Genomic DNA, 15,923 nt, shown 5'->3' with positions numbered 1-15,923 from the left:
CAATTCAGTTCATGAAAGAAAGTCGTAAAATGCAGCCGCGCACAGTGAAATTTATAGCGTTAAAGTAACTACTTCAAACGCGAAAGAAATCCTGAGTGAGCCAGTGAGCTGCTCTCATGAGGTTTGCCCACAGTTACAAGCACAGCTTTATAGTCACGGCAGAATATGGTGATGTATGAGTGTAAAGATTGAGACGAGGTAGCTCATGCATTTACTTAAGCCAAGGATGTGAATGCTTGTTAAGTTTAATTTACAGATAAAGGCATTGACCTGGACTAAGCCTTCCTATAAGGCGTTTTTGTGTGCAAAATTAGCTTCTGTGCAAAGCTAATATATAAGAATGGCGGCCTGCTCACTCATAAAGACCTTGTGCAGAGGAAGGAGCTACTTAAAACAAGAGAAACAAGGCTTTAAGTGTGTGTGTGTGAGAGAGAGAGCTCATTCACATTCCCAGACAGTGGAAGTAGCAAACACTCAGGGTGATCTGGGAAGTGTTCTGGTACCTGCAGAGTTTCACTGTCACTCTGAAGCATGCAGACCATGCTCATAAGAAGCAAATTGAACCCAGTTAAGTCGAGGAAGGAGAATAATACGCTGCATGCTCCAACAGCGGCTCTGATAAGATAAACAGACTTAGAGGCTATAAATCCTCCAGCAGTGGTTAAGTAATAAGAGGAGTCACTTCACTGCTTCTACTGTGTCGGATAAAGCGAAGGAGAGGGAAGTTTGACGTACCCTGAAGGAGATAAGGTTACATTTTATTTAAACATTTACAGAACTCTGGAGCTTTAGGTGACCAATTTACAAACTTGAAAGATCACGAATTATTTTAAACATTTGTCAGTAGTGATGGCATCTTCCTTCAGTGTCTAGAAAACAGCATACATTACTTTCTTTACCGAGTCCGATACTAACACTCGAGTATTAGCCAACACAGAGTACCGCCTGATACCAGAACGATTAAAAAAATACACATAATATTGGTGGAAAAAAACTGTTAGCTTTGACTAACTTTACACTCTTTGCTAGCACCCCAGTCTTGTTGTTCGTTATCGTCACATGATAATTTACCTGAAACCAGTAGACTTTCTGAGGCTAATTGGTTATATTGGCTGATACCTGATTCTTAATTTTAGGCAGCACAAGAGGCCGGTACCGATCCTGGTATTGGTATGGGAAAAAGTGTAATAAAATTAACAACACTGATTTCTACCTGGACTTGAGTATCAGCCGATACCGGCTACCCCTCCGATACTAATGCGATTAAAAACACACATAATATTGGTGGAAAAACACTTATTTCGAGCTTTCACTAACATCATAGTGTCACTTAACATTGCACTGTTGTTGTTTGTGATCGTCACTTTGATAATTTACCGAAACCTGATGATTTTTGAGACAGCTAATAAATATGGTATTGGATTGGTGAATGGACTTGTGTATTTGCCGATACATTTTAAGTCAGAGATGTTACGATACCATTTTTCCTTCCTGATACCCTCTGATACTAGTCTGATTAAAAACATAAGTATATGACTGTTGACATTTTTTTTCAGCTTTTAATGACTCTGCACTCTTTGCTCCACACTGTTGTTTTTTGGTCTTGTCACACAATAACTCACCTGAAACCAGCTACATTCTGGGGGCTTATTGTGCAATGACTGGCACACCTGCCAATACCCCATACTGCATTTTAGGCTGAATCAGAGGCCGATAGCGACAGTCTAGCTAACGTTAGTTTAGTAAATTTGATGAGTTATAGTCTGAATAGACACAGAGGTTATCAGAAGTGGAAAACAGACCCGACACCTGATTCTCTATTGTGGGAAACGAGGGCACGAGGGCGTCTTTGTGTTTATGTGTCGTGTTGTTTTGGAGCTGCTGGCAGCCCCACTGTGCTCACTGGTGTGTTCTTTCTTTTCGGTGTGTTCTTTCTTGTGTAACTTTGTCGTATGCTTTACTCTGTTATTGCCCTGTTTTTTGTTCTGTGTTGACCTGTCAAAGGGACTACAGAATTAGCTTAAAGCTATAATCTGGTACGGTGCATCAAATGGTGACATTTATGTTTTAAACTGTACGTGGTCCCTTTTACATAAAGTGAATTAAATTAATTAATGGTTAGCGCTGTTGCCTCACAGCTCGAGGGTCAGTGGTTCAAACCCCAGTTTGGGCAAGGTTGGCCCTTCTGTGCGGAGTTTGCATGTTCTCCCCGTGCATGCGAGGGTTCCCTCCGGGGTCTCCAGCTTCCTCCCACAGTCAGAGACATGCTTGTAAAGTTAATTGGTGACTCTAAATAGCCCATAGGTGTGGGTGTGAAAGGTTGTCTGTCTCTATGTGTCAGCCCTGTGATTGACTGGTGACCAGTCCAGGGTGTACCCCGCCTATAGACTCCAGCCCCCCCCGTGACCCCGAACAGGATAAGCGCTATAGATAATGGATGGATGGAAATACGTTAATTAATTAACCAAAGGGTCGATTACGTCTGCACTCTGTGTGTTTGTATGTCCTCTGTTCAATGTCTCTTGTCTTTATCACTGATAGCAGGAGCTACAGGCAGAACAACTACCTCACTGCTACCCTATCTACATGTTATATCCCACTCACCCGATGGGAAGCTGAGCTGTGGATATCCATTCACACGTTGTCTGTCTGCTATGCTGCCATATATCTGGCACATATCTTCAGGGCAGCAGACATGAACTACAGTTAATGCAGGGGAATCGACATATTAGATTTCAAAGACTCTTCTAATTATCCCAAGAATGTTTACCACTCGGGCCAGCACCTCTCCATGAGAAACACATGGTCCTCTGTACCTCTCTCTCACACATACCGAACTCTGCAATCGCTCCATCTATCTCGATACCCCTCTTTTCCCTCCCAGACTTTTCCCATTTCACCCCTGTGTCAGAAGCATCTGAAAAATGTGCTTTGTGGGACTTAAAGAGGGAAAGGCTCCAAGAGCCTGTCTGAAGGGTCTCTGTGGAGTCCAGCTCAGACCGTATCACACAGGCCTTACAAGCCAAACACCAGCGCACAGCACATGAAGCTGGATTTAACACACAGGAGGCTCATAAAGATCCATGTGTGTGTGACGCTGTTCTTAAGCAGACTGTTTGAACTGTTAAATCCCATCTCTGTTACCAAAGCCTGCCAATATACATCAGACATTTGGAGGGATTCATACAGTGAATATTTGACCTGGTTGGGTTGTTATATTAAAGGCTTCTGGGAAACGTATTGCCGTCTGTATTGTCTGTAAACTCTTGGCTCCTGTTGTGTTCTGTCTGTGTTTTTTAAAGGAGTAGTTCATATTGTTAGTGCTACATGAAATATAGACGCCATACTCTCTTGTCATGTTTGAGACGTACTGTGTGTATCATATCAGCTCATGTATGGCTCTGTAGCCAGCTGAACGGCTAGCTTAGCATAACACAAAGACAACCAGCATCTCTAAAACATACTTAATAACTTCTGCCTTGTTTTTTCCTTCATTGGAACCAATCTCGGAGCCCATTCACTCTCATCTGATGAGGATAAAGCTTCGGGAAGAAACGGCCAATGTTTGGGGGCTAGCGGTTATTTATTTAGATAAGATATAAAGGCGAGGCTTCTTATACTGCTACTGCTGTCCAGGCATGAATACATACAGTTTTTAAAACAAATACAAACATCCCTCGTAAGGGGGTATCCAAATTGATAATGTAGGTGGATGTACATCAAGCCAAACACACAGGATTGAAAGGCGTGCAGCTCGATACCGAACAAGTTTGCCTTTTGACCCGACATGGAGCTAACACAGAGAAGACATAGTTTGGGATGTAATACACTTCTAACGCCAAGAAATTTCTCGACCTCTGTTTGAACAGAAGACCAGAATGTTGTAATCAATAGACAGGATGACAGTAAATGAGAATACATGGCTGCTTGTATCCCTTTTCTGTGCGCTGCATTGTTTACAGACCGACTGGCAAAAAGTGAGAATTAAGTTGGAGTTGAGAGACGACGCCTACGACCGGGCTGTTATTTGCACTTATATGCAGATGTCTCTTTATGATTATAATTTAAGTAAAAGCTGAAACATCCTCAGATGATAGCTGATGGCATTACAGCAGATGTGTTCAGCTTCTTTTGCTCTCCATGACCGTTTTCCTGCATACAGCCAAATCCCACTGAAACACCAGTGGACGATAAGACCTGGTATAAATGGAAACCAGAACCCTGAAGATGTCCCTCGACTACAGATTCTGTATTCAGATGTAGAGTCTGTTTACAGAGATTACATACTGAGGTATCAAGAGGAAATTAATGTGGGTTGTTTAAGTGGCAGACTGTATTTTGGCTGGGAGCAGTTGCCATACAATCAGCGCAGACTCCTTTCTCATCTAACTCGTTACCAAAAGCTCGATAACTTCATCTCCCCCTGTCTGATTCAAAAATGTCCTCTTTCACGATGATATTTGACAACCACACGTTTAGTCCTCTGTGTCAAGGAAGCCAAGATTCACCCTCTCAGGCTGTAAGAGAAGCAGCTGAAGGAAACGATGAGCTTTATCTCAGCCTTTGTGTGTGTGTGTGTGTTGGATCTCTCTCTATCTCCACACACACTCTCAGGTGGTCCCTCACACTCTGCTGTCATTTCCGAGAGGCTGGGGACTTTCACGAACCCGTGATGAACATCTATTTCTGTCTGTGATCTCAGCTGCCAGCAGCCGAACTGAATCAGAAGTCCTGAAACACACTTTAGGATTTCATCTGCAAGTATGTCGGCGGACGACATGACGTTATTTATAGCTGCTGTATAAGCTCCCGTATCTGCTCTCTCCCTCTTTGTCTGATCGTTCCCTTCGCTATCTCCATGTTCCCCTGCTCGTTCCTCTATCTGCGGCCTTCCCACCACACCCTTTGGCTGTACCGTTCTAAATCGACTAAATCCCCAAACTGAGCTACTCTCTCACTTGTGCCAGATGCTCGGGGGGACATCCTGTGACTGCCAGCGGGGTTTAGGACCGTCTCCACCCATTTGTTCATTCGCTGTTGCGTGAAAATGATGCGTCTCACCCTAAGAGTGTACAGAGGGACATTTTTGTTACTCATTGGCTCAAAGGGGGGCTGTATCATGTGTGTTTAATGATGACGCACGTCAGCTAATAACCCTAAAAACAGACATTTGGACCCCCCACTCCTGCCGCTCGTTTCCCCTCAGCGTCACTTCAGTCGCACCGCCGGCCTGCTGAAAACAACGCCTGCTCCACGCCCAAGAGGCCCCAGTGCTGGCAGGGAGGGAGACCAGGGGCATCAGAATTCCAGCACACAAACACACACACACAAACACACACAGATCGGTCGACGCAAATGGCCAGTCAGCTATGGCTCTCTGCCCCTCTGTTGGTATCTGTGAATGCCTGTGAATGCCTAACTGGCAGCTGCTTCAACAGCAGTACAGTTGAGCTGGTGAGTCACTCAGCGGTGGCACATGTCCATATGTGCAGAAAAGTGCATCGCAGCAACTCAAAGGTGTTTGAGCTAAGAGCCCAAATATCTGAAGGTGGAATTAAAATGATTTAACAATTTACTGCTGACACTTCAAAGATGTTAATTTGTCCTGATTAAAAGCAGACCTGCACTGGTGTGACAGCTGCACAGACACATGTAACAGCCCTCATTATTCACACTATTGGAACTTCATGGAAAGACACAACTAGGTATGAATTCGCTCTGGGCGGGGCGGCGCTGGTTTGGCTCAGTGGGTGGAGTGAGAGCCCTGTCTGCAGAGGCTACAATCATCGACGCAGCGGTCGCAGGTTCGACTCCTGCCCTCTGCCCTTTGCTGCGTGTCGTTGCCCTCTCTCTTCTCCCCGTGTTTCCTGTCTGTCTTCAGCCGTCCCGTCTGATAAAGGCAGCAGAAAAAAGAATAACCCTGATAGTAGCTCAGGCTGGAGAACTGCACTACAGACTGAAGAAGTGGGAATTTAGCTCTTATGAAAGATTGCATTATGGGAAATGTAGGATCCAGGACTTTTTGATATCTCAAACTGACTAGCCTCTAACTGATCAACATAAACACAGTTTTATTTTCTTCATCCGACCTACAGTATAAAGTCTTAATTTCATTATAGTTCATGAGTCTGACAGCTGATCTTTTAACCCCTCACATTACCACAAAACATGCGCCCAATTAGCTTCTGATTTTTCTGATTCACATTCAGACATCTTTATTTATCCCAAAGGGCATTTTCAGTTTTCACAGTCCACCCAGAACATACGTACATTCACACCAGCAGCATCAGAAGTTTGTCTGAGATAAGAAATAAATAATACACAGTCAGAGATGCAAGCTGGCACCCTCGTCTGGCCCTGATGCCTGATGACTCACACGAGGGATAAAATTTCATACAGTAAAATATTTAAGTCATTAAAAAAAAAGAAGTAAATGAGGCGTTCTAGGATGCATTGCACATTATATTCTGTTACTACAGACCAGACATGTGCATGAGCCCGAACAAGAACAAATAATCACAGTGAAACGTTTATTCCAGGTAACTACGGTCGAGGTTTAAACAGCCTGAAAGCAGACGGAAGGAAGAACTTAGAAAAGCGGTTTGTTTTCCTGAGGGGTGCTACAAAGAGCCGGCCTGAGGGCATCACCGTGAATTCACTGAACAGGAGGATTTTCTCCTCCGACTGTTGGGATGGGTGAAATTAGCTGTGTTTTAGTCAAACACAGATCTTGAAATTTAAGCAGCCAAAGGTGTTGAAATAAGTCGTCACTCTTCTACAAATATATGATCTTCAACACAATGAAATTCTTTCTCTACTTGTCATCACATCTGCCTGGAAACAACTCCTGCGAAGCACCGTGCGCGACTCTCTGCTCGCCTGCTGCTGTCACACCTCATCTCCTCCGTGTCCCTGTCAGCAAGGATTACCTGATAAGGGTCCCATTGATGCATAACACACATAATCACTACTGCTGCTCAGAGGTCAATGATGGATTTAGCACACTTCTCTAGCTTGGGATATGTACAACACTATATTTAGATGCACTATTTTGTTTTGTTTGTGCCGTACAGCAGCATGCTAACCAGGAGAGTAAAATTAGCCTGGTGCTGCTGGGTGTTGCCTCTGAGCCAATGAAAGGGGACGGGAAGCAGTGAGAGTTTTTGGCAATGTAATGGATTGCAGATGGCAGCCGTCGGGTGGCTTGTGTGCCCCACAGTAGCTCTTTGTGATGGCTAGGCCCGCCGTAATCCAACAGGACGAGCCTGTTTTCATGTGTGTTTACGCTAGCACCGCTAATATCACTGCGCTGAGCTTTAGAGCCCCCGCAGGAATCCAGACACAGAGAGGGGAGCAGGGGTTCAGTCACAGAGGGGAGGCTGCGTCAGGGAAACAACAGCGAAGAGTTTGTGTGATAATTAAAGTAAAACTAGGTCACAGTTTTGAGTTAAATTGCGACCAGTTGACAGATGAATAAATGCACACATGTCGTCAGTATCTCCTTAAACAGAGTGACATGTAGCGGCGCAGCTCTCTCCCCCCGGCCTCCTGCAGGTCGGCGAGGTTATGGGTATCAGTGAGATGGCAGTAACAGCATCAGTCAGGTAACTCGATCTGTCCCGCTGAGGCTTCTGGTATCGATGTTATCCGTCGGTCATGACAACACTTTCAAAGAACGAGGGCGATACATGACAGATACCTTAAATCATCTCCTCACAGCCTCTCTACGTTTTATGACCATGTCTGAGACTCACGCAGAAACACGGATACCACAACAGGTCAGGACATGGCGTCATGGCAGCTAAGACTGTAGACTATTGCTTACACATGTTTAACACACACAAGTTAAACAGATGTGCTTAAAAACAGCATTAAAAGTTGTCAGAATCTTGCACTGATGAGTTGACGGGGGCCGCACATTACCAGACATTTTACAAGGAAGATTCCTGAAGTCTGTCTGGTCTCCAAACTATGTGAATACAAGCAGGAAGAGATGAGGTAAAAGATGCCAGAGCAGGCGCGAGACCGGAGTTTTATCCTCGATAATGGATGCAAGAAGCGAGCTATCAAAGCAGCTTATGCGCTAATTTGCAGGAAAAAAAGGAGGAAGGAAGAGAAAAAATGTTCAATGCAGAAGTTGTGACTCCTCCCCCTGATATTTCCCTCGCCTCGTGTCTTCGACGTCACTGATGTTGATCAAAGCTAATTCACTCGACAGGCTTTGGACTCACAGATATTTGATTATTTATTGAATCAAATATGGGTCACACCCCAGATTATTATCATTAATTATGAAGGAAGTCTCGAGCTGAAATGCCTCCGTTGCTTCTGCAGATGTTTACCATGAAAGGGAACATAAGCACATCTGTGTGAAGTTATTTGAGTGACTGTTTTTTCTACAGGGTCAGGATATAAAACCTGATAGGTAGGTCGCAGGCGTGTGCGACAAATCAGCGCAGCTCTCTTAGGTGGCGTCTCCAAGAACTCACACATAGCACTAGCTAGTTTTTACCATGATGCACGGCTTTGGTTGGCAACTTCCAGAAACTGTAGGTGAGTGGAAAATCAGAGCTAAAATCATGGTAAAGTAAACTATGGGTGCAACAACGACAAAATCGTCATTTTGACAAAACTAATTCCCAACTAATAACTGTCAATAATTAGTCAGCTACGTAATCGTGCGTTTTTAATGCTGTGCGCGGCGATAACATCGTTCTCCGGAGCTGAGTTTGCTGAGGGGTGAGCCATCTCGCATCCTTACTATCTCTGCTGAGAGCAAGACAGCGACCAGGGAGCGACAGGTGAACAAAACATGGCAACGCCATCGCGTCCTCAAACTTCTAAAGCCTGGGAACATCTCACCCTCAACGCCTGCAGGATGTGTGAAGCTTCTTTATTACGGGAGTACAGTCGGTAATGCGCAAGCATTGGAAGATGAGGCACGCTGGAGTTGATTTGTCACTTTGTGCTTTATTTTAAATGAACAACAACTTGATTTATGATTGATATTTTGTATGAGTAGGAGCTAAATCAGCAGCAGAGTTTGCTAAAAGACATTATTGAATGAAATACTCGTATTTATTGTCTTTATTGTTAGTTAGCATACAAGAACCTCCAACTACATTTAAAGATGATAAATAAGAACTAAAGTCACTGTGCAATTCATTATCCGATTAGTCGATTGATTGTTTCAATAATCGCTGACTTGTCAACTGTCAAAATAATTAGTTGCAGCCCTAATGTAGACTCACAGCACTCTGAACTTTAAGTCTCGAAGTAAAACTGATTCTCTCGATAAGCGATGCAGAAGATGTGCATGACGTAGCTTTAGACTTCTTTACATTTATACTTCATGATTTTAGCCAAGCCTCTAAAATCTATCATCCTGTCACATCTAAAGTGTGTTTGTAAAAAAAGCAAGATTCAGGTTTCTTCCATCAAACAGCCTCAAACACGTGAACGACAGCTGGAACACGGCCGCTCTGCAGACCATCGGCACGGCCAGGAGGAAAGAGTCTGCATGTAGAACCATAAATCACAAGTGATGTTCCACCCCCAAACAGAAATATGATTATATCCTGTATGAACTCCACAGCTGTCTGCCATTCAACACACTTCTACCCATGTGTGTGTGTGTGTGTGTGTGTGTGTGTGTGTGTACACTCATGCAAACATGATGTTTGAACAGGCTTCCCCGTTCGTCTGACCGTCATCTCTTCAATATGTACAGACAGTCCTTTTGAAGACCTTGACACTGACACACACACACACACACACACACACACACACACACACACACACACACACACACACACACACACACACACAGTCTACTGCCATTGACCCTCCACACCTGTCTTGTCACTCATGCCCTGGGTGTGTCTCCACCAGCCCTCCTCTCCAGCCCTCGCTGCCCCAACAAGAGGCCTCGTTTCCCCCTGGAAGAGCCCTACAGCTTCAGGCCTCACACACACAGACACACACACACACACACACAGCACCCTGGTCCCAGCCCCCTTCACACTGCACAAAGCCCCTATTGTGAGGCACAATGCTGGCCACCCCCTCTGCCTCTCCCCTGTACCCTCTGCTCTGTTTCCCCCATAACTCTGTCCCGTCGGCCGCCTCTTGCTTTTCAGTCGCCCTTGCCTTCTTCTCTCGCTCCTCTTCACTCTTAAATCTTTAGTACCAGTCCTGATGATTGTGTCTGAAGGGGTCTCTGCCCTCTTTTATCCCAGCTCAACCCTTTACCCCCCCCAGTATCTCCTCCAACACTCAACATTCCCTCTCTGCTCCCCCTGGTCTCCCCCAGCACGGCCCTCCCTCTGCTCTCTGTGTTCCAAGACATTTTCCACTTCTCTGACTGCTGTGTTGCCTCCTAGATCTCCTTCTCTGCTCTGATGGATAACAGACAGCTCATATCTAGGAGTATGTGCCGTTCATGTAAAGTGGGACTCATGATTCTTCCTGGGAACACTTTTATTCTTTCTCACGGCCAGATGCAGCATGTAATACCTGGATTACCTCCCCTGTATGCAAAGGAGGTACCAATAAAGTCAGACACATTAAATGCAAGTAAAGGTCTGGTATGTTGCTAGCATTAGCGCTGTACTGTACAGAGAAAGTAGCCTCATAACCGATCGGTTGGGGCTACGTTCTGTCCTCCCGAGGCTGCAACGCTGGTGCTCATCCCAACAAACTTTGACCACATATTGTGGACTTTTGCAGCCATCTTTTTTTCCCTAGGACTCGCTTAGGGCCTCCACTCACTGCAGGCAAATGTATGTTTTAGTTACTATCACATGCTGTTTAAACCAGATCTCGCTGAGGTGTTTTCTACCCGTTAACAGGCCATGGACAAAGTGAATAAAGCAAACAAACACAAAAGAATACCCACAGACACGGGGAATCTAGGCCTTTTGGTCTGACTGGTTGAGAAGTGAAGCAGGAAGATTTGGGGGAGGCCTGACCGTGCCGACCCTGGCTACATCCTGACATGGAGGGATGAGAAGGTGGACATTAAACACACTTGTCCTCCCGTGTCTCCTGATCAAAGCAGGAGAAGGAAGCAACAAAGCAAACTGAGCCACCGCTAAGCTCCGAGCCGAGCTGTGGTTTTCTCGCTAAGTGAAAGGCGACCAAAATGCCTTGAAGGATGTGGGGAATTTTCCTCTTTGGTGTCGTCCAAGCCAGAACATTCTGGTTTGAAGAAAGGAAAAAGAAAGGCTGAGCAAACTGCACGGAGAAGGGTGGGAATGAGAGATGCCAGCTGCTGTTGTCACCGAGAGAAGAAAGAAGCAATTATAAAACAGTCGGAGATCCTGAACAGATCACGATAGTTCAGAGCGTTAAAGGACAACGCTTTTCTCGGCCTGAACGCGACATTAGTCATATTAAATAGACTGAAGGAGGGGAAGTCAATAACACACACAAAAGCCCCTCATTGCTGCTGGAAGTGCCACCTCTATCTGAGCCCCCGGGGGAAGGTTTTTTTGGTTGCACAAACACACACAGGTATCCATGGCTCAGGCTCTCAGGGTAACGCTCTGCTCCGACGGCTGTGACAACCTGACGATGACTCAGCTCGTAGAATTTAGCACAGCATGGTATGGAAAGCCGGGGCAGCGATGACCTCATTCCACAGGCTGCTTTGCCCCGCCCCCTTTGTGAGGGACAGCGGTCACTAAAGAATGAACTGGGGCCGACAGGGAGAAAAGGGGTCACAAGAGAGGCGTCCCATATGCAGACAAACACCTCGCATAGTGATAATAGTTTGGGAGGAGTGTGTGTGTGAGTCTTTGTGTGTTTGTGTGACGCTATATTTAGGGTGTGCAACATATGCTGAGCGCCATATAGGTGTGTAATCACAAGGAAATGAGTGACTCAGTGAGGTTTAAGCGACAGTGGCCTCATAGAATGCTTTTTATAATTGTTGCAGCCTAAAATGTCTGATTTTACTGCAGGTAATTAAAAAATCTAATGCAGGTTGCGATGTTTTGTGACGTCTCCTTCTTCTGACATCACTTCCTGTCGATTTCTGCGTCAAGATGCCAAATAAAATGTGTAAAAACAGAATAAAACGACAGCAAAAAGCCATGGAATTGTCAGTTTGCACTCTGCATGCACATAATCTGATGGAGAGACAATCACACACGCACAGATGTCTGCATCCCATCCGAACAGACCATCAAGGACAGTGTCACATCAAAGCAGACACACAGCTTGTATTGTGATAAACAAAAGGCGAGGGCAACGTGAGCAAAGAAGTGAAACACTATTTAACGGAAAGGAAAGAGAGAAAGTGATGCTGTTGTTTCACAGTCTGACAGTGATGCACACAGCAGAGAGGCTGACTAAACACTGATAGACTGTGATAAAGGGTCTGCTCATCACTTAGTCAGATGCAGAGTTTGTTTGAATTTAAAAGCACGCACACATCGAGTAAACGACAGGAAGGAGTTTATTTATGTTCTAACCTGCCCGCTGTACATCATCCTGCTTTCTGCACGGATACTTCTTACACTTTTAAAGTCAAAATATTGACTTGAAGATGATTTTATTGGTTTAAATTTTTTTCTTCCGATACAAAAAACTGTGTCCAAACTCTGCAGCCAACTTGAAATTTGCCGACTGAGACAAACTGAACAAGACCAAAGGAATGAGCGCAGTTGATTTCTGTGATGTCCAGCTCTTTGTCTTTTTTAAACTCTTATTGCTCTGGTTGGGTTTTCTTTGTGATCAGAACTGCATCCAGAGTCCAAAACAGACCAAAGAAAATGAAGTACACAATAAAGCTGTGATATAAACTTGATACTGCACACACAGTAAGGTACAGACCTGTGTGAGCTTTAATAATAAGTGACACAATTCTTCCATATTGTACATTAATCACTTAATCTTTTGGGATATGTAAGGGAGGCTGATTTGACGGGAGATTAAAACATGAACTGTAACAAGCTAAACTTTTTGAGTGCACTTCATGAGCAGTCTGAACAGTTTGTGTGCAGGATGGAACCCTACAGCAGGTGAAGTTAATGACTACCTGAAGACAGACGCAGGCTGAGCCTGCTCCCTCTCTTTGCCTCCACGTCTCTCTCATCCCCATTCTCTTTACATCTCTGTGACACATCAGCTCTAGCAGACGCACCATCAGGAGCTTAGAGACCTCTCTGCTGTTTATTGCTATGGAAAGTTTTCTTTAAAAACTCCAAGAGCAGATGCAAAATAAGGACGAATGGCTCCTTCTTAAATAATGAAATCACTCTGAATGTCTGAGTTTGATCTCCAAAAGTTACAGTTGTGCAAAATCAGTTCATGTTTTGGATGAAAGTGGCAGACAGAGCCAGGAAGTTATATAAGCACAGCATACCTAATCCTGTTCCCCGTGCTGATGATGGTGTTTAACAGCCTCTTATTACCCTTCATTATCACTTAAGTCCTGGTGATGCAGCTGGAAAACATGCCAGATAGTGGCTCTCCTACTTGACCCCACTCAGACATAATCAGTGATGTCACATCCTCCGTGACCTTGTGAACTTTCACACACTTCGCACGCTTTCTTCACACACTAATCTCCTGGGCTATGCAGCCGAAAACCCCGGCCGCCTGCAAGTGAGCTAAACTCCTGCCAAGAGGCACGAAAACAGCCACCTCGGTTTACAGCTGAAACACACCGAGCAACACCTGAGCCTGTAGTTTAACTGTTCAACACAATAATTCACACTGCTGACAACATGCTGACACATTACATTTTCATACAGCTACAGCAAAGACCAACGGGGGATGTTAAGGAGGTTAATACAGCAAAATAAAGGTCAGTGTCGTACCTTGAAGCATGCAGCGGTACGCCGATTCAGAGATGGCGTAGATGTGTGGAGGCATCTCGTGCCTCTTCTTCCCTCTGTACATCTCAATGATGTTCTCTGAATAGATGGGCAGGTTCTTGTAGGGGTTGATGACCACACAGAACAGGCCGGAGTATGTCTGGAATCAAGCAAACAAAAGACACATTAAAAGACAGTAAAGCACAAAGAAAAACTGCAGCAGCATCAGAATCAGCCAGTGTCATCGGATTTGGCCGTTTTTACTAGAGCCTGTTTGTTTTTTAGGAGGATGAGACATCTGTGAATATTCTGTCTGCTGGAAAGAAACTCATAAACAACGAACACTAAAGGTCGTTTTGAGCTGCAGTGTTTTTAAAGACTAAAGCCTGCCATGCTTCTGCGCCTGCAGAGCTCTGTGCACAAGGATGCAGCTAAAACTCAAAAGTGCTGAAGGACAAAATGTGTGTAGACTTCTCGACTGATGATTCGACTATCAACTTTCCAGGGTCAACCCTATCAGAATCACTTCATTCTCAAGATATATAAAAACAGATTAAAGTGCTAATCTCAAAGATGTCAGTTTTGTTCTCTTTGGCGCCACCTATGGCGATAAACGGTAATTGCGGGAGCACACGTCCCAGATATCCAGACAGTGTTGCTCTGATACAGAGCAGACTGGTTAATAAAACACTGAACAGACTCTTGTCTCTTGTGATGCAATAAAAGGCCCTGATAGTCCTAATAGTGTCTTCAAATCTTACACAGCACAATGTGAACCAAGACTGCATGAATATTTGATGCTCTCTTGTTGCAGTAAATAGCTTCCACTGCAAACATTCAGCCCACTTTCTGATTGTGGTGTTGCATTTGGCGGTGCAATTAGCCCTGAAGATGTCCCCCATGAGAGAGTGTGAGGTATGAGCGCTCCTCAGCTCTGCTGCCAGCTGAGGAATGAGCGCGAGGCCCTGCTGATGGTTCACTCTCATTCTGCAGATGTTATAGGGGCTTTGCATTCCCCCCTATAGATGACACAGGGAAAGAGCTGCTCACCACTAGTATGTCTTTCATCACTGGCATGTTAGGCTGTTCATAGAGGGCACACGCAAATTCCCACCATGACTCAGCTTGCAGGCTAACAGCACATGCTTAGTGAATGTGAACTTTATCTATATGTAAGCAAAAATATGGACCTCAAAGAGGAGGTATTATGCTGTTTCACAATGTTTACAATGTTGGATGTTCAGACTAAACGTGGGTGAAGTTTTAAATCTGTAGGTAAGAGTATGTTGGAGTAATCCACAGGCTTCTCAGCTCAGTCTGCAGGCTGCTGTGAACGCCAGCTTTCACACTGTTTTTACTACATGCTGCACTTTGTGACGTCACAAAGTGCAGCCTCAGCAGGCTTTGGAGAGCTGGCCAATCAGAAGAAAGTGGGCATGTAGGTTCTTAAAGGGAAAAGAGTCATAATACTGAGGTAATGTGAAGAGAGACAGGAAATACTGGGAGAGGAGAGTGGGGGGTGACGTGCAGCAAAGGGCCGAGGACGGGAGTCAAACCGGGGGTTGCTGCGTCAAAGACTGTGGCCTCTGTATACGGGGCGCCTGCTCTACGAACTGAGCTACACGGGCGCCCCACTCGTAAAAGCTCTTCATGGTCAGGCACCATCATATCTTATCTTACAGAGCCCTGTTACCACTCTACAAGATTGTGCACACAGAATACAAGCCTGTTTGTGGTACCTAAAGACTCTAGAAGTAGTATGGGAGGTAGAGTCTACAATAATCAGGCCCCTCTGCTGTTAAATCTTCTACCAGTCAGAGGGTTTCAGGAGGCAGACACGCTCTCGACTTTTAAGAGCATGCTTATAACTTTCCTTTCTGATAAAGCGGACGTTCAGGGCTGCCTCAGTTTTTCCTCAGAATAAACTGCTGCAGTACTTGAAACGCCAAGCTCCTGTCTCCGCCTCTCTGTCTCCATCTGGCTCATGTGCATGTAGATATTTAACCACCAAGAAAAAGTCACATATCACAGACAGACACATGCTGGATGGAGGCTGCATAGCAGCGAGGAGCGTCTGCCAGGAGGCCTCGGGGATCAGTA

General features: G+C 45.0%; 1 protein-coding gene across 1 annotated transcript in view; it reads right to left on the bottom strand.

Moving 5' to 3' along the window:
- Nucleotides 1-15,923, bottom strand: part of LOC138604076 (myosin-10-like) — a 65,609-nt gene that overhangs the window by 39,803 nt on the left and 9,883 nt on the right. Inside the window, exon 3 of the mRNA XM_069675912.1 lies at nucleotides 13,827-13,983. Within this exon, the coding sequence (XP_069532013.1) occupies nucleotides 13,827-13,983 (157 nt within the window). The remainder of the gene's footprint in view (nucleotides 1-13,826; nucleotides 13,984-15,923) is intronic.

This window comes from Semicossyphus pulcher, unplaced genomic scaffold, assembly GCF_022749685.1.
Source record: "Semicossyphus pulcher isolate SPU_LCO1_2020_fin unplaced genomic scaffold, fSemPul1.0.p SCAF_25, whole genome shotgun sequence".
In the NCBI taxonomy this organism is placed as follows: domain Eukaryota; kingdom Metazoa; phylum Chordata; class Actinopteri; order Labriformes; family Labridae; genus Semicossyphus; species Semicossyphus pulcher.
This window is presented reverse-complemented; position numbering and strand designations above follow the sequence as displayed.